This window comes from Anabas testudineus, chromosome 12, assembly GCF_900324465.2.
Source record: "Anabas testudineus chromosome 12, fAnaTes1.2, whole genome shotgun sequence".
Classification (NCBI taxonomy): domain Eukaryota; kingdom Metazoa; phylum Chordata; class Actinopteri; order Anabantiformes; family Anabantidae; genus Anabas; species Anabas testudineus.
In genome coordinates this window covers 23,073-47,496 of record NC_046621.1, presented here as the reverse complement: position 1 = coordinate 47,496, position 24,424 = coordinate 23,073, and the positions used below count along the sequence as shown (strand labels likewise).

General features: G+C 39.2%; 1 protein-coding gene and 1 long non-coding RNA gene across 4 annotated transcripts; one reads left to right on the top strand and one right to left on the bottom strand.

Annotated features, from left to right (window-relative positions):
- Positions 1–418: 418 nt before the first annotated feature.
- On the top strand, positions 419–19,731 carry fsd1l (fibronectin type III and SPRY domain containing 1-like). Of its 2 annotated transcripts, none has more exons than XM_026355528.1 (13): positions 419–467; positions 2,255–2,350; positions 3,679–3,810; positions 4,268–4,369; positions 5,010–5,032; positions 5,471–5,592; positions 5,689–5,916; positions 7,058–7,156; positions 7,405–7,534; positions 16,319–16,407; positions 16,848–17,102; positions 17,530–17,618; positions 19,163–19,731. In XM_026355528.1, exons 1-13 carry the CDS (start codon positions 453–455, stop codon positions 19,262–19,264), a joined length of 1,482 nt encoding a protein of 493 aa, XP_026211313.1. In that variant the 5' UTR covers positions 419–452; the 3' UTR covers positions 19,265–19,731. The 2 variants fall into 2 exon arrangements, with proteins under 2 accessions (XP_026211313.1, XP_026211314.1); XM_026355529.1 differs by lacking the exon at positions 419–467 and adding an exon at positions 474–666.
- Positions 12,633–16,312, bottom strand: LOC113159054. Of its 2 annotated transcripts, XR_003298598.1 has the most exons (3): positions 14,880–16,312; positions 14,619–14,726; positions 12,633–12,939 (listed from the first exon to the last, which is right to left on the bottom strand). It is a non-coding gene; the product is annotated as an uncharacterized LOC113159054 (long non-coding RNA). The 2 variants fall into 2 exon arrangements; XR_003298597.1 differs by having other exon boundaries at positions 14,619–16,312.
- Positions 19,732–24,424: the final 4,693 nt, after the last annotated feature.

Sequence of the window (24,424 nt, the reverse complement as noted above, 5' to 3'; positions counted from 1 at the left end):
CCTTGGTTGCAGGATGGTGGAACTCTTCACAACGTTTGCTGCATTTAAGAAAAAAGAAATATCTTTCACTTACAACTCATGAAATGGAAACTGTTCTCTTTACAGCACTTTAATAGTTCTTCTCTTTGGCTTAGATGTTTTGCCTCGTTACCTTACCTAATTTACAAATTAATCCAATTCAACAAAAGCAATCTCAAAACTGTTCAGTCCAACATTAATTTGAAACAAGCTGAACTAAAAAAACAAAAATAAAACACAATAAAGACTAAATATATAAAATACTGATACCAAACACGTGACTAAAAAGGTCAGAATAAAAAAAATAATACAATATTTTATTTTAAAATATTAAATTTACAGGCTTTTATATTGACAGTCAGGACAGGATGCGCATTTGTGACGTTTTGTGTGTCGTCACTTCCTGTCAGTGGCTCCGAGCTAGGTGTCAGGTGATGGACGCTCAGAAGGTGAGAACCGGATCTTTCGGTGATCGATAACATCTGATCAATAACTTCATATTAGTGTTGAGAACAAGCGACATCGACAACACAGAGAGGAGGGGGAGAGGGTGTTAGCTCGGTGTTAGCAGTTAGCAGTTAGCAGCCTCTCTCTCTGTGACCCAGTCCTTCAGAATCGGTCCGCAGGTTAATAATGAGTTCTCGGCAGGTGAGTTCAGCTTTGGTGTTAATGAAATTTACAACAGATTAACTAAAGGGGCAACAAGGAGACAACCCCGAAAACAGAAATGGTTTTACAGGTTTTCACTAGTTTTGCATTTGGCTAAAGTCAGTGTCACTACTGGTAGCATGAGGTGATACTTGGACCCTACAGAGATTGAACAGACAGTCCAAGTCCTCCAGGACGTCACATCAGTACCAGAAGGTTTGCTGTGTCTCCCAGCACAGTCTCAAGAGCAGAGCGTAGATTCCAGGAGACAGTCGGTTACTCTATTCAATTCAATTCAATTTTATTTGTCTTTTTACAATTGACATTGTCACTAAGCAGCTTTACACAACCAAAGAACAGTACATGAACAGTGAATGTGTATGAATCAGAATAATCAGATTGTCCCTGATGAGCAAGCCGAGGGAGATGGTGGCAAGAACAACTCCCTGAGAAGGTTACAGGAAGAAACCTTGAGAGGAACCAGACTCAACAGGGAACCCATCCTCATATGGGTGATTACATGCTGTGTAGGCAGTCCAGTATAAAAGTTAATGTCTTTAAGTTAATGTGGAGTCCAGTTAGTTAATTGCTGGCAGACTTGTTCCATTCCTGGACTATCAAGCATTGAGTCAAGACCTCCTAGAAACGGCTTCTGACGTCCGCCGAGGCCAAGACCGACTTCATAGTAGCGTGTGACCAACTCCAGTCTCCACACGCATCCCATTGGGCAAACGGTGGATCCAGGCGACGAGATCTCCAGCCTCTAGGAGAGCTGTTAACAGTACCGGTATCTGCTCCTTTGTGCAAGGAGGAACAAGATGAACACTGTCGAAGCAAAATAACCTCCAGCAGGCCACTGGAATGTCTCTAAGCTATCATGAGGGTGGCCTGAGGGCCAGATGTCCTCTAGTGGGCCCTATGCTCACTGCAGCAAACATGGAGCTTGATTGGCATTTGCCATAAAACACTAGAATTGGCAGGTCTGCCACTGGGCCCCTATGCTTTTCACGTATGAGAGCAGCTTCACTCTGAACACATGATAGACATGGAAAGTCTGGAGAAGCCGTTCACTTAGCATGACCAGTTTGGTGGTGGGTCAGTGATGGTCTGGGAAGGCACAGACCTCTATAGGTGAGACAACAGCACTCTGAGTGCCATTAATTACTGTCAGACCCTACACTTGGGCAGTGGGTCCTGGGTTCCTCCTGGTGAACGACAATGCCCACCCTTATGTGGCAAGAGCTTGTAGCTCGTTTGGAAAAATTTATTGTGTCATAATGTTATTTCTTAAACTGGTCTGCTCTGTTTTTTAAGGAAAAATTCACGGCTAGATACTGGTACTGGAACTGCTTACTGGGCTTAGTTTCAGGTCTTGTTAAAACAAGGACACATGCTCCTTAATTCAGTTACTTATGGAATCTCCTTGTTTAACAGACAAAATGTTTCCTTCCTGGTTCTGACCACGGGTGGGGAAAACATGCTAAGTTCTAAAAGTCGGCCATCATGTCTGCAGCTTTTCATCTTACACTGTAAAAAAACAAACAAAATTAGTTCATTGTAAACATGAATTTTGTGTTTGTTTGAACAGGAAGCTCTGCGCAGGATCATCGGCACGTTGGCAAATAAGAATGAAGAGCTTCAAAACCTCTTGGAAACAGTCGACAACACACTGACAGGACTGCAGGTCAGCAGCAGATTGGCTGAGAGGGAGCAGAGGGAGGGGCTTAGAGAAACCAAAGTACTGTAGATAGACGAGTTACAACAATGAAGGCAGAATACACCAGGTGATCAAGATCCATAGTTTTAATGACGTGGCAAACACTGGTTTATAAATTGATTTAGTGATTAATGTTTGATCAATTTTTTACAGCCGGTACAAATTTTTTTATTTTTATTATTATTATTAACCCCCCTGGTTTGTTCTCTTTTTTTGTGTAACTTGTACTAAACTGTTTCAGATCTTCATACTAACACACAAAGCAACTGAAACTGGAGCAAACACTAATAATCTAAACTAGTCAGATCTGTGGGAAAAAGCATTCTAGCTCTGCTACCAAACTGTCAGTGTGTTACAACAGACACTTTTTACAGTGTTTAAGGTTTAAGACCTTACAAAATATAACTGTATTCAGAATTATATAGAAAACCCAACAATCCCATCTGAGAAAGCTTTAGGCAACAGTGGAGAGGAAAAACTCCCTTTAGAGGAAGAAACCTCCAGCAGAAACAGGCTGAGGGTGGGTGGCAATAAGGTGCCTAAAGCAAGTCAAAATTAATCAGATCCTCCCTGTAACTTGAAGCGATGATCATCATGATCTCATTTACAAAACCTGACTTTTATAAGTGAGTCTTTCTTAGTGCTTCTTCCACTGATCTCACTGAGCTAATTATAACAAACAAACAAGCAATTCCAAAAATGTTGGTACACTGCGTAAAATCTAAATATAAACAGAATGCAATGATTTGGAAATCTTATAAAACCATATTTACAATGAAAACATATTAAATGTTCAAAATGATCCATTTTAAGAAAAAATATAGTCATGTTGAAAAGTATGGCCGCAAAGTTGGGACAGTAGCAACAAAAGGCTCAAAAGTAAGTGGCTGAAAGAGCTTTTGGCAGCCAATGAGATAAATTAACAGGTAAGTAACATGATTGGGTACAAAAAGAATCTTAAGAGAGTTAGAGTCTCTCAGGTTCACAGTCTGTGAAATCTTTGTTTACACACTTTTAAACTATTTCAGAATAATGTTCCTTAAAGTAAAATTACAAAGACTAAAAATATGCATGGACTCAGGAGTTCTTCTAAAAAATCACTATCTGTGAAGACAGTTAAATTTGCTATCCAAAAGTGCAAGTTAAAGCTCTAACATTAAAGAAAAAGAAGAAGCTATACTGTAGATCTTAATATATATGGGGGGATCAGTTGTTTGGGTCGTTGTCTACAAACCCGAGTTTTCCTACTTGAACATTTTTCATTCTTCATTTAAAATAAAACTATGTCCAATCAGGAGGAGTCATGTAAAGTGACATCAGAGCTGGAGGAGGAAATTGAAAAACTAAGCTCCGCCTTGGATGAGAAGGCGGCGGAGCTCCGTGACGCAATCATGCAGGAGACGCAGCGGAAGGAGGCAGAGCTTCAGGTGAAAAAATAATTACTGTGATAGTTTTTACTACAGTTTTTGAAAACATTATATTTATTTTTCACCACTCAGAGCTTTTAGCTAGTCTTTTAATCCTTGTGATTTCAACGATCTGTTTTCATTTTAAAGTTTTTCTTTAGTAAATGTTAAGTTTCCTTGCACATGGTTTTTGATTTTGGTTTTCTTCCTCAGTAAAAACCTTTTTAGTTAGTTTTGAAATATGTTAAAAAAAATTCTTCTTGCCACACATTATTTCTAACTTAATTTGACATTTTCATTAAAAACATCTTTCATTCTCATAGATGTTTTTTCTAATTCTAATTTCTAATTCAAATATTTTTCAGTCAACCGTCTAGTTCCTTATTTTCCCATCTCTTCTCTTTTTCTATCAGAGCTTTGTTGATTGCTTGCTCATCTTTAAAGTCGTGTTTGCTGCTCTGTGTTTTTTTTTTTTTAGAAGCAACTGTCAGAGGGAAAGTTCGCTTTGTTGTCATGTGAAGAACTTCTTGACTTTGCAAATCAAACTCTGACCATCACCAACGAAGAAGAATTCCTGAAGGTAAAATTGATAGTAGTTTGGAGTAAGATGTCATAGATGTACTATTGTAAAGCTTTGTTTTCAAGAGTTTTTTCAAAATGCTAAACACACCTTTATCCTTCTGGATATCTGTCAATTTAGCTAACTTGAGTGAGTGTGAATCAGTTTCACCTGGTTTGGTCTAAATGAAAGTGACAACAACCGATCCTTCTCAAGTTTTGTATGAGAATAAAACAAACATACTGTACTCCAGAGTCAGATTTTGAGCTGCTAGGATGAAATTCAAGCAACTTGTATGATCCTGTGATTTAAATGCTTTACTTGGATTTTTAGTATAATTTTGATTTCAGTCTCCATGGGTTAATGATTTTAGTTCCATTGACTGTGCAGTTATTTTTAAGAAATTATACTATGCATGTTATCATTCATTCATAAAGATCTGATGTGTGAATTATTACATTTATCAGATGCTTTTATCCAAAGCGACTTACAAGTCAGGTTCAAGGTAAAGGCAGCGTAACGAGGTCTTGCCTAAGGACCCCTACTGGAGGGAGAGCATAGCCAGGATTTGAACCCCAGTCTCTGACATGGACAGTTGTAAGTTGTTCTCTTAATTTGTTTGAGCAGTGTTTAAATTATTAATTTGTCTATTGTTTTTCAGGCTGCAAAACAAATCAAAGAGAGGTATGTACACTGATGATAGTTATTTTAATATAAACATAGTTGATTAGTATAAAATTTGTTAAATGATGGAGTTTTGTCATGTTTAGTTTCAGATTTAATCTCATAACATTTTCTTATCTAGGTCCTGGTTTTCCCAAAAGTGCATTTAAATGACAGCTTTCGTAAACTTTTTTCTTTTGTTTCTTTGCTTTCTGTTTGTTAGTTTTGTTTGTTGCTTTTTATAATGTCATTTTAATTTCCCGCAGTCAATTGTTTTAGGCTTCATACCTTTTAAATGTTAACACATTTCAACTAACACAATTACAGTTTAAATATTTTAAATGTATCAAAAGCGCTGACATTATTTGCACGAACCCTGGCCCTTAATATCTCTAACCCCTCCCCTGACATTAAACGTGAAAACCCTACCCCTCGCACACCGCCCACTCCCTTTGCCAGGGTAACGATGGCTCCGGCATTCCGGCTGTCGACCCGTTCAGTGGTGTCAGAGAGCATGGCCAAATTTACTGTTGACTTCAGCATGGAGAGGGCAGCACTTCAGAAACTTCACTTCCTGCCAGGTGAGTTCAGTTCAACTTCTGTGTCAGACTGAATTAAAACTGTTGATTGTTTTGTTTTTTTTCTTTTCTGAAAGCTCCAGTGTGTCTGTGTTACAGTACCCAGAGCTCCAGAAATTGATGCCTCCAGCTGCATTGTTTCTGACAACAGCATCACAGTTGCCTGGCATCCAGCTAGTGACGTGGACACTGGCACCATGAGCCGACCAACTGAACGCTACGATGTCGAATACCGAAAAACAAATAGTGAGAGCTTGCAGAGAACTGCAGGAGAGGCATGCTGGGAAAAAATTTGTGACATCACAGACACCCAGGCCACCATTTCAGGTGAGGGTCAGAGGTCACAGATAGTGGGGATAGTTCTAAAAGTCACTAACAATCTTTTATTAGCATCAAACAAGGGACTTCTCTTTATACTCATCTTGTTAGATCTTAGTGCTGCATTCGACACTATAGATCACAGCATTTTATTACACAGACTGGAACATGTCATTAGGATCAAAGGAACAGCACCAGGGTGGTTTAAATCTTATTTGTCAGATAGAGTCCAGTTTGTGATATGTTGTTAGTTAATGTCCAGCAAATGATGAGTGTTCCCTACACACAACGTTAGTTACGGAGTTCCACAGGGTTCTGTGCTTAGACCTATTCTTTTTACTTTAGATATGTCAATATTATTAGGAATCCTCTATAAATTTCCATTACTATGTAGATGATACCCAGATATACTTATCTATGAAACCAAAAGAAACTAATCATTAATCAAACTTTAAGCTGCTGAAAAGACATAAAGTCCTGGATGTCCTCCTCAATTCAGACAAGAGACGTCCTAGAGACATGATGTCTAATCATATTCTTTCAGTAAATGACATGGCATTGGCCTCAAGTAACACTGTGAGGAATCTCTGAGTATCATGTTTATCTGATTTATCTCTTATAACTTGATTCTGTCTCCTGCTACCACAGAATCTCTGTGATCCTGCTGCTGCTGTCTTTTTTGTAACTTGTAGCACTTCCTTGTTGTCTTTGTTGACTAATATCATTCATGGATCACAACTTTCTTTAAAGGTGAAAAGATGACTAGTAAAGGAGAATACCAGAACTCCTGTAACTACTCTGATATTTGCTAAAGTAGAATATGCATTTTTTGTCCCTGGTGAGAGGCAGAATGATTGAGAACAGGGTTAATGACCTGAACATAGACAAAAATCTGTGGACAACGTCCTGCAACTGTTCAGCTCTGTATGCATGATTTTGAGTTTCTGTGTAAGTGTTTGATAGTTGATCAAATCCGATCAGATTTTTCTTACTCAGATGTATTTTGTTACTGCACTGATTAAAATAAAATCCACAAAGAAAGAAGAAAGTACACAGGTTTAATTAATGAATTCAGATTTCACAAAAAGCTGAACCTCACCCCTAACAGACCGAAGGTCAGAGGTCACAGTCGTCTCTCTCTGTGTTTCAGGTCTGAAATTTGATTCTCGTTTCATCGCTGTTCGAGTTCGAGCAAAAAACAAAACGGCAGCTGGAGAGTTTTCTGAACCTGTCATCATGGAAACAACAGGTGAAGACATAAGTGAATGATGAAACAGCGAGAGACATAAACACAGAATGAGACAAATCACATTATTATTATTGTTGTTCAAATACTTAGCCATTAAATCTGCTCACCACATGCCACACCACAGAACTCCTTCAAAAAAAAAAGTAGAGCCTACGAATCTACTAAAATCCCACAATGCACCGCTGCTTTTTTACAGATGAGAAGTTTTAGCTGAACATTACAACTGTCTTCTTCTATTTTTATTGCAGCGTACAATTTTGACTTTGACGCATTGACAGCCCACGCCGATCTGAAAGTTCAGGGTGACACGGTGACCTGGGAGCCTCAGGGGGTCAAAGGTCACGACCCTCGACTCAGAGGGAAAGAGAATAAAAGCAGGTGAGGAAATTTGATTTTTAAAGTAGGAGCACATTCACGTCTTATAGCATCAATCATGAGGCATAACTGTGTGACGATACTTCTTAAAGAAATCTTCAATGACGAAAAATATAACTGGAAAAAAACGTTTTTTTATCCAACTTAAAGACACAAAATGATGCAGGTGCATTTGAAAATATTTTAATTATTCATCTTAAGATGATTAGTTACTTCAGATACAGTGGCAAGAAAAAATTTGTGAGCCTTTTGAAATTTCATGGTTTTCTGCATTAATTTGTCATAAAATTCAATTCAATTCAATTTTATTTGTAGAGCGCTTTTTACAATTGACATTGTCACAAAGCAGCTTTACACAACCAAAGAACAGTACACGAACAGTGAATGTGTATGAATCATAATAATCACATTGTCCCTGATGAGCAAGCCGAGGGCGACGGGGGCAAGAAAAAACTCCCTGAGAAGGCAACAGGAAGAAACCTTGAGAGGAACCAGACTGAACAGGGAACCCATCCTCATATGGGTGATTACATGCTGTGTAGGCATCAGGCAGTCCAGTATAACAGTTAATGTCTTTAAGTTAGTTGTGGAGTCCAGTTAGTTAATTGCAGGCAGACTTGTTCCATTCCTTGACTATCGAGCATTGAGTCGAGACCTCCGAGAAACATGTGCCGATGTCCGCCGAGGCCAAGACCGACTTCATAGTAGTGTTTGACCAACTCCAGTCTCCAAATGCATCCCAAAGGGCAAATGGTGGATCCAGGCGACAAGATCTCCAGCCAGAAGTTGGGCATCAGGACGAGTCAGACTTGTCCAGAGGGCAGAGGGTGGAATGACGTGTAGCTCGACAGAGAGACAGGAAGAGGTAAATAGATAGGGAGAGAAAGAGGGAGATGTTAGTTAGTTGTTATGACAGCCTAACTAAAAGGGTGTGCTCCCTGGGATGTAGAGCAACCGAACACTTCACCATCAATTCAATTCAATTCAATTTTATTTGTAGAGCGCTTTTTACAATTGACATTGTCACAAAGCAGCTTTACACAACCAAAGAACAGTACATGAACAGTGTATGTGTATGAGTCATAATAATGTGATTGTCCCTGATGAGCAAGCCGAGGGCGACAGTGGCAAGGAAAAACTCCCTGAGAAGGCAACAGGAAGAAACCTTGAGAGGAACCAGACTGAACAGGGAACCCATCCTCATATGGGTGATTACATGCTGTGTAGGCAGCAGTCCAGTATAACAGTTAAAGTCTTTTAAGTTAATATGGAGTCCAGTTAGTTATTGCAGGCAGACTTGTTCCATTCCTTGACTATCGAGCGTTGAGTCGAGACCTCCAAGAAACAGCTTCCGACGTCCGCCGAGGCCGGGACCGACATCATAGTAGCTTGTGACCAATCCAGTCTCCAAACGCATCCCAAAGGGCAAACGGTGGATCCAGGCGACGAGATCTCCAGCCAGAAGTTGGGCATCAGGACGAGTCAGACAGGTCCAGAGGGCAAAGGGTGGAATGACGTGTAGCTCGACAGAGAGACAGGAAGAGGGAAAAGAGAGAGGGAGAGGGAAAGAGAGAGAAGAGGAGAGATTGCAGTTAGTTGTATTCACAGTCAGATAAAGTTTGAGGTGAATGTATATTTAGTGTAGTGCAGCAGGGACTCAGGCAGGACTAATTATGACAGCCTAACTAAAAGGGTGGGTTCAGAAGAAAACACAGACATGAGGGCGCACTGGGATGTAGAGCAACCAAACACTTCACCATCAACAAACCTGAGTGATCAGTGAGAGTTTGGAAGACAGCATCTAAACATACCAGTTCACCATAATGCTCTACGTCCATGAGTCCTTCCCAAATCTGTTTACAAAAATGCTTGACTAAATAAATAGGTTTTCAGCCTAGACTTAAACACTGAGATAATTTTGCTGCATCATTTAGTGACAAAATATTCCTTATTTTGGCAATATTTCTGAGGTGAAAGAAAGCTGTCCTGGTGATATTATCTACATGAGCTTCAGATGAAAGACTGGAATCTAGAATCACACCAAGGTCTTTTACTGTTGCACTAGATGTAAGAGAAAGGCCATCTAGAGTTACAGCGTGATCTAAGATCTTGCTTCTAGCTGCAGATGATCCTGTAACTGGTACTTCTGTCTTATCAGGATTTAGCAGAAGAAAGTTAATTAGCATCCAGTCTCTTATATCCTTTACACATTGCTCAACTTTATTAAGCTGTTTGATCTCATCTGGTTTTGATGAAACCTATAACTGTGTGTCGTCAGCATAACAATGAAAGTTAATACCATGCTTACGGATAATGTTGCCCAGAGGAAGCATGTAGAGGGAAAAAAGCAGTGGGCCTAAAACTGAACCCTGTGGAAACTCCACTGGAGAGCATGTAGAGTAATCGCCATTTAGATCTATATACTGATAACGATCAGTCAAATAGGACCTAAGCCAGGAGAGGGCCGTTCCCTTAATTCCAACAACATTTTCTAGTCTGTGAAGGAGAATGCTATGGTGTCAAAAGCTGCACTAAGGTCGAGTAGCACAAGCATAGTGACGCTACCCTGATCAGAGGCCAATAGGAGGTAATTTGCTACTTTAACAAGTGCCATCTCTGTGCTGTGATGAGGCCTAAATCCTGACTGATAGAGTTTGTGTATGTTATTTCTATGAAGATACGAGGATAGCTGCCCAGCTATTATCTTTTTGAGAATCTTTTAGATAAGGGGGAGGTTTGACATCGGCCTGTAATTGGACAGCTGACAGGCGTCGAGATCAGGTTTCTTGATTAGCGGTTTAATAACTGCTAATTTAAAACACTTTGGGACATACCCATAAACATATAATGTTTGTGTACTATTATTTTAAGCAGACTGTGTTTTTCTATTGTTGTGACTTCAGAGCACATTTCATGACAAATTAGCATTAATTTGTCAGAAAATCATAAAATTCCTAAAGGTTCAAAGTTTTTCTCGCCACTGTAGAGTATTCAGAAACTCATATTTACTAAAAGACAAGAATATTCACACACTGTAAAAGTTTTACTACAGGCTACAGATTGACTCGCTTCTCTGCTGCTGTTTGTGTCTTTTGAACTTTTTGTGCCTCTTCAGTCCCCGTACGTCGTCTCTCCCACCTGCTCAGGTACAACCTGTCATGGCTGACTGTTTCTCAGCAACCGCCGTGTCACCAATCACCTTTTATCATCTACCATTACATCACATTGGCGTTTTTAAAGGTCCCTTATTATGCTTTTCAGGCTAAAGTATGTTGCTCCTGGATGTCCCAAGAATGTGTCTGAAAGTTTTATTTCAGTCTCTCTGTCAGGGCCGCTGTTTTCAGGGCGTGTCACTTAGTATGCAAATTAGACGTGCCCCCCCACGCCTCTACGCGAAAGCAGATGCGTCGTAGCGGAGTTCGACTTCCAGCGTACGGTTCGGCTGGAATAAGAACCAGAAGCTCATGGAGATAGTTTTCAGCAGAGGTCCACGCAGACTCGCAAACCTTTCTAACAGGATGTTCTGAAAGGTCAGTAAACAAGTTTGTGCAACTAACCGTGTTAAGTGTAGCATGTGGCTAATGCTAGCGGCTGATTCTGTCTGATTCTGTGAGCTATTTTGGTTGGTAACGTTAACACTATAGTAACTAAGCAGGAGAACGTAACTTTAGCTAAGGTCTGTGTTAGCTACATACAACCAACTTAGACCTGACACCTGTAAATAAGGTTCACAGCACAGACGAACAAACATCTCGATAGAACAGGGCGTTTATGAACAGTGAATGTAGCTAACCCTATTATGGGAGATAGGATGTGGCTAACGCTAGCGGGCTAGCTCTGTTAGCATACTTTCTCTGCTCTGTTTTGTCTGTATCTTGGTTCGTAATAACACAATTGTAGGTAAAAGAAAGTAACATTAGCTCAGCTCTAAGCAGGTTACGTATCTTTCACTAGTAGTTTTGTCAATTATGATTTTCAACTTAATTCAACTTCGTTTCTGTTTTGCATAGCAACTATATGCTGCTACAGTAATTTACATTTACATTTACATTTAGTCATTTAACAGACGCTTTTGTCTAAAGCGACTTACAAGTGAGGAAATTATGAAAACACACAGTTACATAACATTTGTCTTGTTTAGAGTTTCGGATGCTTGATACTGGGAGAAAAGCTCACAGTTACTACAAGGTGTCTAGAAAATGTAACATCATGTGTATGTTTTTTATTTTGCCAACTTCATAATTTAACGTTACCTGGCTGTATTCATTACACCATATCTATTTCACACTAGGTTGTAATAGGCAGTTGGTCTGGACTGTTTGCTGACTGTGGGCATTTACAGCTAAAAGGAACACACTAAGCACGAAGTGTACTTTGCTTTATCATATCACAAAAATATTTTATGTTTCCAGGAAACGGTCTTAAGGGTAATTAAAACATGTTATGTCAAGCTGCTTTACATTTCTTCACATAATGTACCAATAATGGGGTAAAACTACCTCAGAACTTTTACAGGAAAGACATTTTACAGATACTATCTTTAAGAAATATTTATTTTTATTGACATCACCAGTAGTTACACTTTACAGTGTTACCAGTGTGTGTCCCAACCTAATAACACAAACCAGGGGCTCTCATACCCTGCTTGTTTTCTAACTACTCCTGCTGGTTTTAAAACGGTAGACATATCACTAATTGCTATGATATGAAATATAGTACTGATAACTCAAGTAGCACTGAACTGATAATGGTAAAGAGCTGGAGACTAAAAGATGACACCTTTGGTAGATCTTTACATGACCTAAAATAAAAATGTATTTAATAATTTTTATTTTCTCAGGTTTCCCATGTTTCAGAGTCCTGTAGTGCTGGTGCCTCCCTGGATGTAGGAAATAAACAGTTATTTCAGGCTGTGTGGTTCATGGATTCACAGCAAGCAAGACAACCCCACTGGACCAGGACAGTCAAGTGGTGATAACCTCGTACTCGTCTAACTGCTCATGCAGTGCACACAGGACCTCTGGGGACAGGTCCACAAAAAACATTCTCAAAGATGATCCATAATCCACATACCCTCTGTAATATCATACGAATAATTCTCTGTGTGCTTCACTAAATAATGACTGAGTAGAATTTACATATTTTCTTGTACTAATTTATATCTTTTTTTTTTTTTTCTCAATTGTTCAGAATGTGTCACAAAGTAGAAGAACTACAGTAAACACCACTTGTACATTACAAAGGAGTTGTTGATTAGAAAATTTAATAAATAAACTTACAGAATGACACCTCAGTCCTCATTGATTAGGCTCTGCATTCTTCCTTCTGGTCTTTGAAGAGAGGGTCTCTAGCTGATGTTTTTGCTTGTGGTGAACATTACCCTTGTAATACAGGGTGGACCAGGGAGTCTACAAGTACAGTAAAGATAAAACAAAATATAATTGTTAATAACAGCAAACAAAAGAAAAAAATCTAATGATAAAAGTAACCTGCACATTTGTGTTTTGTCTTTTTGTTTGTCAGCATCTTGTCCAACACAACAAACGACAAAAGGAGAAAAGGTGTCTTTTAGTAATGACAGTGTTTGTGCAACTCTGTAAAACACCATTAATTGAATAAATAGCTATAATTGTCATATATACACTGCAGTAATGCTGCTGAACTCCATCATACATAAAGGTGTGTATGTGTAGCCTGCCCTCAGTAAAAGAAATTGAAGTAGATAAAATAACATCTGTAACAGTGTAACAACAGCTGAATCCTCTAACACAGGGGTGTCACACTCAAATGCACAGTGGGCCAAAATGTAAAACTTGAACAAAGTCGCGGGCCAGCATTGAACAAATGAACCTTTTAATATGGATTAAGATTTGCTTTAACATTGAATATGGAACAAGCAACACTTATTTCTATACAATTTATAATTTAATAGTCCAGATATGCAAAAAACAATTTCAAATAAAAAAAACATCAATGACATTCATTTATTAAATAAGATTTAAATAATAATAAATAATAATAATTTTTAAAATAAAATAACAATAATAAAATCAATCAACCATTCAAGTCAATGCCTTGGAGTAGCAAGAAAAGGTGCATAAAGAAAACGTTAATTATTGCTCAGTTTGCTGCACACTGATCTAATCTGATGTGCCCAAGCCAGATACCTGGCATCTCTTCTTGGATGATAGTTCATCAATGTCTGGGCTCAGGCTTTGAGCTGAGGAAATCCTCAGTATCGAGCGAAGGTGTTCATCAGTCAGACGTCTCCTGTGAGATGTTTTGGTCATTTTCATCGAGGAGAAAAGTTGCTCACATAGATAAGTGCTGCCGAACATGGAGAGCATCTGAGCAGGTTGGGTGCGGAGCTGAGGCATTGTGTCAGGGATGAACTGTGGAAACTGTGTGGTGCCCACAGCATCATACTTTGACTTCAGCGTGTCATTACACTGGAGTTCAATTAGCTCCATTTGGAGGTTGGTTGGTGCATTAACTGCGAAGAGATTACTGAGCAGTTCAAACATACATTTCTGGACATCAAAGTCGGCAAATCGCCGGCTAAACTCAGCGCCGAGTAAACTGAGGTTTTCAGCAAACTGTGCGCATGGGAACAAGTTGGTAAAGAACTGCGTTTTCGTGGTTTGGCAGCAGGGAAAATGGCCAAGGTTTCCTTGCAGCATCTGATTCTCCCACAGCCACAGTTTAGTTTTAAAAGCCCTCACTGCAGCGTACATGTCTATGATGATGCGCCCCCGCCCCTGAAGCTGCAGGTTCAGCGCATCGAGATGGCTGGAGATGTCACACAGACAGGAGATGGTGTTTCTGGGACCTGTCCAGATTGACGCGCCAAAACAACAGCAAAGCATTATGGGATTTGTAGTATTAGCGATGAATATAATACCGGCGGGCTAGCTCTAGTAGTCATTTGGTATAGCCTCGCGGGCCAAATATAATTACACTGCGGGCCAAATTTGACACCTATGCTCTAACAGAACATACGAAGCTTCACAAAGAAAGGATATATTGTGACACTGCTGAATTAGAATTAGAGAGCTTTCTTTTGGATGATGAAATTAGAGTAACTCACGTCTGCTGACTCCCTCACAGCCACTCAGTCTGGATCTCCCTCCTTAAGGTCTAGGTAACATATCTGATAGTTTCTTTATGGGTGTTGAAGTCTTTTCAGAAGAGTCACCTGGAGAGTTGTAGCAAAAATTCATATTTTATGAAATATGACATCACATATGACATACATATCACACTAACAATGGAAGTAACTAGTTGATGCTGTACCAGCTAAATATTTTAAACTTTATCTAGAGCAGGTTTAATTTATTAGGCTACAGACCTGCACTCATGAGGCTGAACATTCCTCTAAGACAGCTGTGTACCAACAGTCCGCAGTGATGTCTCTGTTTGACAGGAAACCTCCTGTATTTGGGTAACTGGAATGTGCCCCCCTGTATAGAAATACACTTGTTACATTTACATTGTATTTGTCCTACACATGTAACAGCTTTGTTAAACAAGCTATTGGTAGCTGACAATTGATAAGCAACATTTCAATGAGATACAAAATTATTCTGATAACGTTATAGTAATAGCAATGTTAGAAATAGTAACAACTAAGCATGGAATAACTTAGTAACACAAAGAGCACAGTTAGCATATATGGTAGAATTTAGAACTGCCTACTTATCTGTGAAATACAAACTACAGACCTGGTGTTTGGAAGAGACAACCACCGTGTTTGTGTAACTTATATATACAGAGAAGAACTGTTTCAGGTTTAGAAAGAAAAGCACATATTCTATCTGTTGTTACTTTACACACACACAACTATAACTACCTACATATAAAGAATAAAACACCAGTGGCAGGAGTTCCTTCGTTTGTTTTTATAAGACACGCAGCAACTTATGTACAACCAGAACCAGATATCCAACACTGTCATGCAATTAGCATAACATGATAATTCACTACAGTTACTATACGGTATTATATCAAACATGTACTTACTGTTGGAAGAGCAGTGGGTGGATTCCGGACTGGATCACATTGGACTTGATTCTTGACTCAATCTGAAACTGGTGTCCGCAAAAAGGTCCCTAAGGTCCCTTTTGTCTTGTTCCAATGGTAAATTAAGAAGACTTCGCTGTGGGCTGGAACATATCTTCTTCTTTGAGAACAGCAGCTTAGCCGTATTGATGCTATCGCAGCCAGCACAATGGCGGAAATCCAGTTTTGTGAGGAGTTTGATTGGATCGAGCCTGTGTGACGTGACTTCTTCTTGACATCAGAAAAGAGAAGGATTCTGAACAGAGGATCAGACTAAACAGCAAAATATGAAAAGTGCACATCTAACATACTCAGCATGCGTCTACTTGCACCCTAGAGTGGTATAAATGTACAGAAATTATAAATGATTTTGCATAATAGGAGACCTTTAATAATATCAAATCTTGATGTGTGTATTTTTGTTTTTGTAACGAATTGCATGTTAATTTTTTTCCGGAAAGATTTTTATGTTTTTTCTATGGATTATTAACATTTTGACTTTTTTATATTTTGTTTAATTTCAGAATTCAGTAGTTCTATTTATGTAAACCATTTAACTTTATATAAAGTTTAATCTTTTGTTTTATCATGTGTTTCATCTTTTCTCTGCTGCATTGACATTGCTTCGACACAACCTCATTGGCTGTTTCACTTTGTTGTTCAACACTTTAAACTGTTTTTTAACTCACCTGTTGCTCACCTGCAGCATGTTTTTATGTTTTGTTGTAGCAGCAGAAGCGCCACGCCATCGCCAAATAAGACAGCAGCGAGTCGAGCTGGACGGGATCGATTTGCTGGAGAGTCATACACAGTACTGGGTACTTCACACTGAGTACTTCTACACTACTACTGACTATCTTTTAAAGTAAAATAGATCAAATAAGAGATAGACTTTTAAATGAAGAAACTTAGTTTTCCACATCAAATAACTTGAGACAATGTGTTAGGGCTTGTATTTTGAAGGTGAACGTTAGCACAGAAATTAGCATATTACCATATATTATACTGTTAGACATAATTAATGAGGCATTCTGCTCTAATTACAGTAAACTAACCCTAATTATTGAAAAAAAAAACACCAGTCTATTATTTCCACATTTCTCCGTGAGAGGGTATTTCGTAGCTCTTTAACAAATTTATTTCTGGACATTTACACATTTCCTGGTTTCATCCCAGTTAAAAAGATACCGTCAGATTTGCAAATTCATTAGTTTATATCAATTTCAAACATTTTTGTTTTTTCTTTTCTATTTCCTAGGTGACCAGGAGATAACTGGTGGCTGCCATTACTGGGAACTCCGCCCCCTGGCTGATTGGAAATCGTTCAGTGTGGGTGTGGCCTATCGAGGCAGTCTTGGCCGCTTTGACCAATTAGGGAAGAGCAATGGTTCATGGTGTCTCCATGCTAGCCAATGGCTGCAGAGCTCTCTTGCTGCGAAGCATAACAACCGAGCAAAGTCGCTGGATTGGTCGATTCCTCAGCGAATAGGAATTTGCTGCGACTACGATAATGGTGAAAAAAATACTGCATTTTATTAGTATGAGGAAATATTAATTAGTGTGAGTGCTGCAGCAACTTCTAAATGAATAGGTTTATTTATAAACCAATTTGTAAATGATTTCCAAAAAGCCTAATCTATAAAAAGCATATCTATAATGTGTTTGATAACCGCATTTACAAACATTTAATTTCAATTTGCTTTATGAAGCTTTGTGTATGATGAATAAAGGATTTACTTAAACTTAACAGTGGGCAGTACATTTTACACTTTATCTTCTTATAACAAATGTTAGAAATGTTAGAACAACATTTTCACTTTTCAATCTTGGTAATCACCTCAGAAAGTTCATCTCCCTTTGTTCCTATTCCTTTATTTTTTGCTGAGCGTTCTGTCAGTTCGTCATAGGTTCAGGTTAATCTAATGTCTCTTATATTTCAGGTGATTTATTGTTTTTTGATATCGACCGACTTCGTCTCCTTCACTCTTTCAAAACAAAGTTCAGCCATCCGCTTGTCCCTGCCTTCACTGTGAGTACTGTAGTAATACTACGTTAGCTTAAAAGTAATAGAAAAACCTTTATTCCATTTTTTTTCAATTAAAGTTTCTTTGTATAGCGCAAAATCACAACAGAAGTCATCTTAAGGCACATCAAAGTGTGCAAGGTTTAAGACCTTGCAAAATATAACTATATATGGAATTATATAGAAAACCCAACAACCCCACTGAGCAGCACCAGGAGACAGTGGAGAGGATAAACTCCCTTTAGAGGAAGAAACCACCAGGCTCAGAGTGGGCAGCCATCTTACTTGACCGGTTAGGGTGAGTGAGAAGACGAGAGAGAAAAGAACAGCAGGCAACAAAAAACTACAAGCAGGAAAAACACTGGACAGGTTGGAAGGAAACACAACTACAAGACAGGGACTGGGAGCTGGTTCCACAGGAGATGAGCTTACTTAATAGTGAATTAAATGCAATGTTGAGGTTTTTTTTTTGTTTATCATCAACATCTACATGGATATTAAAGTCACCCACTATAATGACTTTATCTGACTAAGAACTAAATCAGATAGAAACCCTCAGAATTCAGTTAAAAACTCAGAGTAAGGGACAGAAGGATGGTACACAACAAACTGGACTGGTTTTCGATTTTTCCAGTTAGGATCAGAGATGCTAAGAGTGAGGCTCTCAAATGAATTCAAACTATCTTTAGGTCTGGGGTTGATTAACAAACTTAAGTGGAAGATTGCTGCTACTCCTCCACCCCAACCTGTGTTTCTAGGAACATGATAATTAATATGACTTGAGGGGGTTGACTCATTCAGAGAGACATATTCATCCTGCTGCAGCCAGGTTTCAGTAAGACAGAATAAGTCTATTTGATGGTCAGTTATCAAATCATTCACTAACAGGGATTTAGACGAGAGAGGTCTGATATTTAACAGTCCATATTTGATTGTTTTCTTTTTATTTTGTTCTTTATTTGTATTAGGTTCTTATGAATCACTCCTCTTGTGTTGGTTTTTGATATACAGTGGGTACGGAAAGTATTCAGACCCCCTTAAATTTTTCACTCTTTGTTATATTGCAGCCATTTGCTAAAATCATTTAAGTTCATTTTTTCCTCATTAATGTAAATACAGCACCCCATATTGACAGAAAAACACAGAATTGTTGAAGTTTTTGCAGATTTATTAAAAAAGAAAAATTGAAATAGCACATGGCTTATTTCAGTCCCTATATAATAAAACTAAGTATTTTGCATTAATTCGTATGAACACTTAACACGAGAACAAGTCAGCGTTGGCAGCAGGAAGTAATGCAATACGTCAAATGCAGAAGGAGCAGTAGGAGACAGGGACAGTCCAGTGGACCTTTATCCTGTTAGGAAGAATAAAGTCAAAACATGTTTTTGTTTGACCAGATTTATTGACAGCTCCTTGGTCTAGAAAAAATATTCAATAAAATGACAACACAGAGTGTAACTATGTACATGTGTAGTAGTACTTCACTGTCCTTACTGTGGTATTTGTGCAGTACTGACTGGAGTAACAGTAGTAAAACTGTGTTGCAGGTTTGGTGTGGGGGTATCTCAATCACAACAGGACTGCAGGTGCCGAGCTTCATGGGAAATTTCCTTTCCACCAGTCTGAGCCTGAGTAACCTGTCGCAGTAAACCCACATTTCTTTAATTTAATTCTATTTACAATAGTTGTATTTATTGCTGTAAAGTGTTAATTTAAAATATAAATCTAATTTTAAGAGTTATAGAGATTCTTACTCTTCTCTGCTATTATTTGGAGAGTCTTAAGCTGAAGCCATAGATTTTGTGCTTTTATTTTGAATTAATTGTTGTATTGTCTGTTTTCTGGGGGTTTTATTTTGATTGACTTTGTACATCAGAAATTCTGAATAGCAAACTTTTATCTTTAAATTGGAAACAGGAAACCAAAAGTACTTTGTGGGCAAGAATGTTATTAGAAATCAAGTTGTACATGCCTAATTTAATTTTGAAGGGTAGAGAAGAGCTCCCCAGTTTTTATTCTGAAGAAAAATGTGAATCAGAAAAAAACAAATTTGGTTTTGATCTGGATTAGATGTTATCTCAGATGTGAACAAAGAAGATTAAACATTTACACAACATTTGTCTGCTTCTATTCTGACATTCGGATAGAGAATCAGGTCCAGAAACTCAAAGCTTCATTGCTCTGAGCTAAGGTCTCACTGTGATACGGTCTTATCAAGATCTTGTAAAGACGAAAGGAGGTGAAGGCGGTGTCGAGCAGGCAGGAAGCTCCACGGATGAACCACCAACTGAAGAAGGAAAATGAGGCTCCCTGCAGACAGAAACCAGCAGGACTGAGACTCTGTGTTGATGCTAATTCTATTGCTAAGGACAAGTTATGTCAGTCAGACAGGTGGTTACCTTGGCGATGCAGTAAAGTCCAAAACAGATGAGGGTGACAAGAGACAGGATCTGGAAACAGAGAGGACAATGAGAATCCTGACACATGACTGGTTCTTTCAAAATGTCAGCAGCCAATCAGGATGCTGCTTTTCAAGACAATACTGTTAAAGCAGAAATGCAAATAAACAAGTTCAAATGTAAGTATTAGTAATTAAAATACTGATGGAAGAAAAATTTAATTTATGCTAAAATGTAAAAATAAAAAATAAAGAAATAAAATACAAGTGTAAGAAAATGAAGTAAAACATTGTTTCTAAAATCATGTTAAAAAAAACCTTAAATTTTTTAGCATGAAATTAGAAATTAGACCTACAGAAAAAATAAAATCAAATAGAGACGGAGCAATGTGTTTTATATTCTGCTTTAAAACTACACTGCAAAAAAAAAAGATCCATTAGTTGCTTAACTCCAGCAATACTGTAGGAAAATGTAACTTTAAAGGTTAATAATCAAAACTGAGAATTTTGGACTTCAGCAAAAAATAAACCAAAACTTGACACCAAGGAAAACTCTTCAGCTCAGTGATCCCACGATGGTGGAAGGAGCTGCCAAACTTTCACTTTTAATATTTAAAAAACTGCTGAAAACGGAACTCTTCCACATCATCATCACAACACTTTTCTGCTCTCTTACAGCTCTTGAAACAGAAACACTTTTTTGATAGCACTTTACTTTGATGTTTTTTCTCCTTGACTTTTGTTTGCTTGCCTTGTTCCTCACTTGTAAGTCGCTTTGGATAAAAGTGTCTGATAAATGACTAAATGTAAATGTAAATTATCTTTGATTTTAAAAAGAGAATTTCGGTGCCAGACAGGTGAGTCGCTGTGCAATAACAACAAAGAAACTCTGTCATTTCTCGGGAGGAAACAAGTAAATGCAGTGTTTTGGCGAATATAGCACGGAGCTCAGTCGATCCACTTCTTTATGGGGCTGTGGACTGTTGTTAAAGTCAGGTTGTAGCTCACAGGTCTGGAACCAAGAACTGAGTGGTTCCTGTAGAAATGACTCCTGTGATGGCAGCTGATAATGTTGTTTCATTCAAACTCTGAATTTAAACTGTTCGCCTGATCCCACATGTTAATATTTGGCCTCAAATCTTTTCACAGGTTTACAATTTAATTAAAAAACACAAAGTGGTTTAGTCATTTTAAATTATAAAACGGCTTCTGTAGTATATTTGTATTTCGTCAGTGGTCTTGTTGAAGTAAGACCTACAGTCTGGATCAACAGTCCATCATGCAGAATATTTCGTGTTCTGTTGTAAAGAGAGTTTTATTCTCTCGTCACTCACCGACACTTTAACTTATGCGGACTGTTTTATGTGTGGAGTTCTGTTTTAGCCGGGTGTTATCCACTCACCGTCTTGCTTACACACAGCAAGATGGCAAGACAGCTCCCATCTGTTTGTTTTCCACTTTTGTACAGAGTCGGTTTAACTTAGTGTCTCAGTGTCTGATTCTGCCAGATGAGCCTTTCTCTGCCCTTGGTTTCCTGCCTTTACTCTCCTTGATTAAGCGCTGCCACCTGCCATGTGCAGCGTTTTAGCTGCAGTCCGGTTCTTTTCTTTGTCTTGTCTTTGGACGTGTCTGTGTCCTTGGTGAAACAAGAACATGTTGTTCGTATATTGATTCACAGGTTAGCTGATAATATTTCAGATTTCACATGATCCTGGATCTGTTGGTTTATCTAAAGTTAAATTAGGTTTGTTTCACTGGAAACGTATCCACAAACTCTGAAGTACTAAGGAGCAGGTGAGAACTATATCAAAATACATTTTATTTCTTAAAATACATACCTTACATATGAAAAATTGATTAAAAAGAGTATTTATTTAGATTAATAATAATAATAAAAAATCATATAATAAAAAAAGCTAAAATCAATGCAGTGAAAGACAAAACCTGATATAGATCAGCAGCTCATGTCGCAAACAGTCTTGTAAGAATGAAGTGTTAGGGGTAGAAAATCCTGTTCTGAAAAATGCCTGGTCAAGGCTGTCCCACTTTTTGGGGGGATCTTGTGAATGTGTGGATTCCCGAATTCCCCTATTTGTCTCAGAAGTGGTCGGTGTAGTGTCCCTTTCTTCTGTTTTGGTTTGGATTATGCAGGTCATTAATCCATGTATCTTTTCCAATGTGTAGTCAGTGAGTCGTGAGCTCAAGTTTCTCCGTGCCCAACTTGTGGCTACCTTAGCCATAGCCTTGGCCCAGTCCTCGTCGATATAGGTGCAGATTTCTTCCATGAGTTGTTTAATACCACTCTGATAGTGGTCCTCCAGTATAATTTGGGTGGTATATCCCCAATTCTTGGCATTGCCTTCCAACAAGGCTAATGTTTTGGACGTTGGTATTGCCGGAATAATGATCCCAGTCAGATATTGCACGATTCTTCTAAGAGTCGGTGGCTCTGTTGTGGGTGATACATTACTCACATGGTGTACCATTTTTATCAGTTGGTGAGATCCCGGAGAGAATGAGGGAGATGTGCAGGGATCAGAGTTTGAAAGGAGTTCAACAGAGATAGGAAGCAGGACTCGGATTAGAGTAAGCTGCTACCCGCCGGGATAGGTGTATTCTGTATTCCTCCTCTCTCTTCCGTCCTGAAGAGAGAGAGAGAAAAAGAGAGAATAAGGAGTGAGGGAGAAAATATGTTTGTAGAATGGATGTGAGATTAGGGAGCTGAATTAATCTTCAGTATAATATTGGTTATGATGGGATTTTTAAGGTGAGGATCAGTGGTGGTTATCAAATCTTTTCCATTGCAGCCCCCAGGAGACCGTGAGACAGCTGCATGGAGCGGTTTTGACACCTTAGGCTGGTCGGATGGGAGCAGGATTAGGAAAGGAGTTCAACAGAGATAGGAAGCAGGACCCGGAATAGGGTATCGACCGCAACTCCACGGGAATAGGCGTACTCTGTCTCCCTCCTCCCTCTTCCGTCCCGAGGGGGGAGAGGGAGGTGGGAGAAGTTTTATTTGTATGGATGACCTTGATTAGGCTTGTCCGAGGAACCGGTTGTCCGAAGGCTCTGGCGGGTTAGGTGAAATGAATTGTCTCAAATGACTCTCCCCGCCTCAGCTTTTGCCGAGTGCGGTTTGGTATAGAGAGCCAACGGCAGTGCACGGGCCGGCGCTTGTCACTCTGGTTCCAAGGTACCGTCGGTCATCCTGTGATCTTGTGTTTTTGTAGGATCATTTAGGTTGGTTATAGATTCAGGCCTGGAGATTCAATTCAATTCAATTCAATTTTATTTGTAGAGCGCTTTTTACAATTGACATTGTCACAAAGCAGCTTTACACAACCAAAGAACAGTACATGAACAGTGTATGTGTATGAGTCATAATAATGTGATTGTCCCTGATGAGCAAGCCGAGGGCGACAGTGGCAAGGAAAAACTCCCTGAGAAGGCAACAGGAAGAAACCTTGAGAGGAACCAGACTCAACAGGGAACCCATCCTCATATGGGTGATTACATGCTGTGTAGGCAGCAGGCAGTCCAGTATAACAGTTAAAGTCTTTTAAGTTAATATGGAGTCCAGTTAGTTATTGCAGGCAGACTTGTTCCATTCCTTGACTATCGAGCGTTGAGTCGAGACCTCCAAGAAACAGCTTCCGACGTCCGCCGAGGCCGGGACCGACATCATAGTAGCTTGTGACCAATCCAGTCTCCAAACGCATCCCAAAGGGCAAACGGTGGATCCAGGCGACGAGATCTCCAGCCAGAAGTTGGGCATCAGGACGAGTCAGACAGGTCCAGAGGGCAAAGGGTGGAATGACGTGTAGCTCAACAGAGAGACAGGAAGAGGGAAAAGAGAGAGGGAGAGGGAAAGAGAGAGAAGAGGAGAGATTGCAGTTAGTTGTATTCACAGTCAGATAAAGTTTGAGGTGAATGTATATTTAGTGTAGTGCAGCAGGGACTCCGGCAGGACTAATTTTGACAGCCTAACTAAAAGTGTGGGTTCAGAAGAAAACACAGACATGAGGGCGCACTGGGATGTAGAGCAACCAAACACTTCACCATCAACAAACCCGAGTGATCAGTGAGAGTTGGGAAGACAGCATCTAAACATACCAGTTCACCATAATGCTCTACGTCCATGAGTCCTTCCCAGATCTATTTACTCAAATGCTTGACTAAATAGGTAGGTTTTCAGCCTAGACTTAAACACTGAGACTGTGTCTGAGTCCCGAACGCTATTTGGAAGGCTATTCTATAACTTTGGGGCTTTGTAAGAAAAAGCTCTGCCCCCAGCTGTAGTTTTTAGGATACGAGGTACTGACAGGCAGCCAGCATCCTCTGATCGAAGTAGGCGTGGTGGATCATAAGACACTAGCAGTTCACTTAGATAATGCGGCGCAAGACCATTTAA

Coding starts and splice junctions, on each gene's coding strand:
- fsd1l (XM_026355528.1), top strand. Junction 7,157..7,404: donor TGTCATCATGGAAACAACAG/GTGAAGACATAA, acceptor TTTTTATTGCAG/CGTACAATTTTGACTTTGAC. Junction 7,535..16,318: donor GGGAAAGAGAATAAAAGCAG/GTGAGGAAATTT, acceptor GTTTTGTTGTAG/CAGCAGAAGCGCCACGCCAT.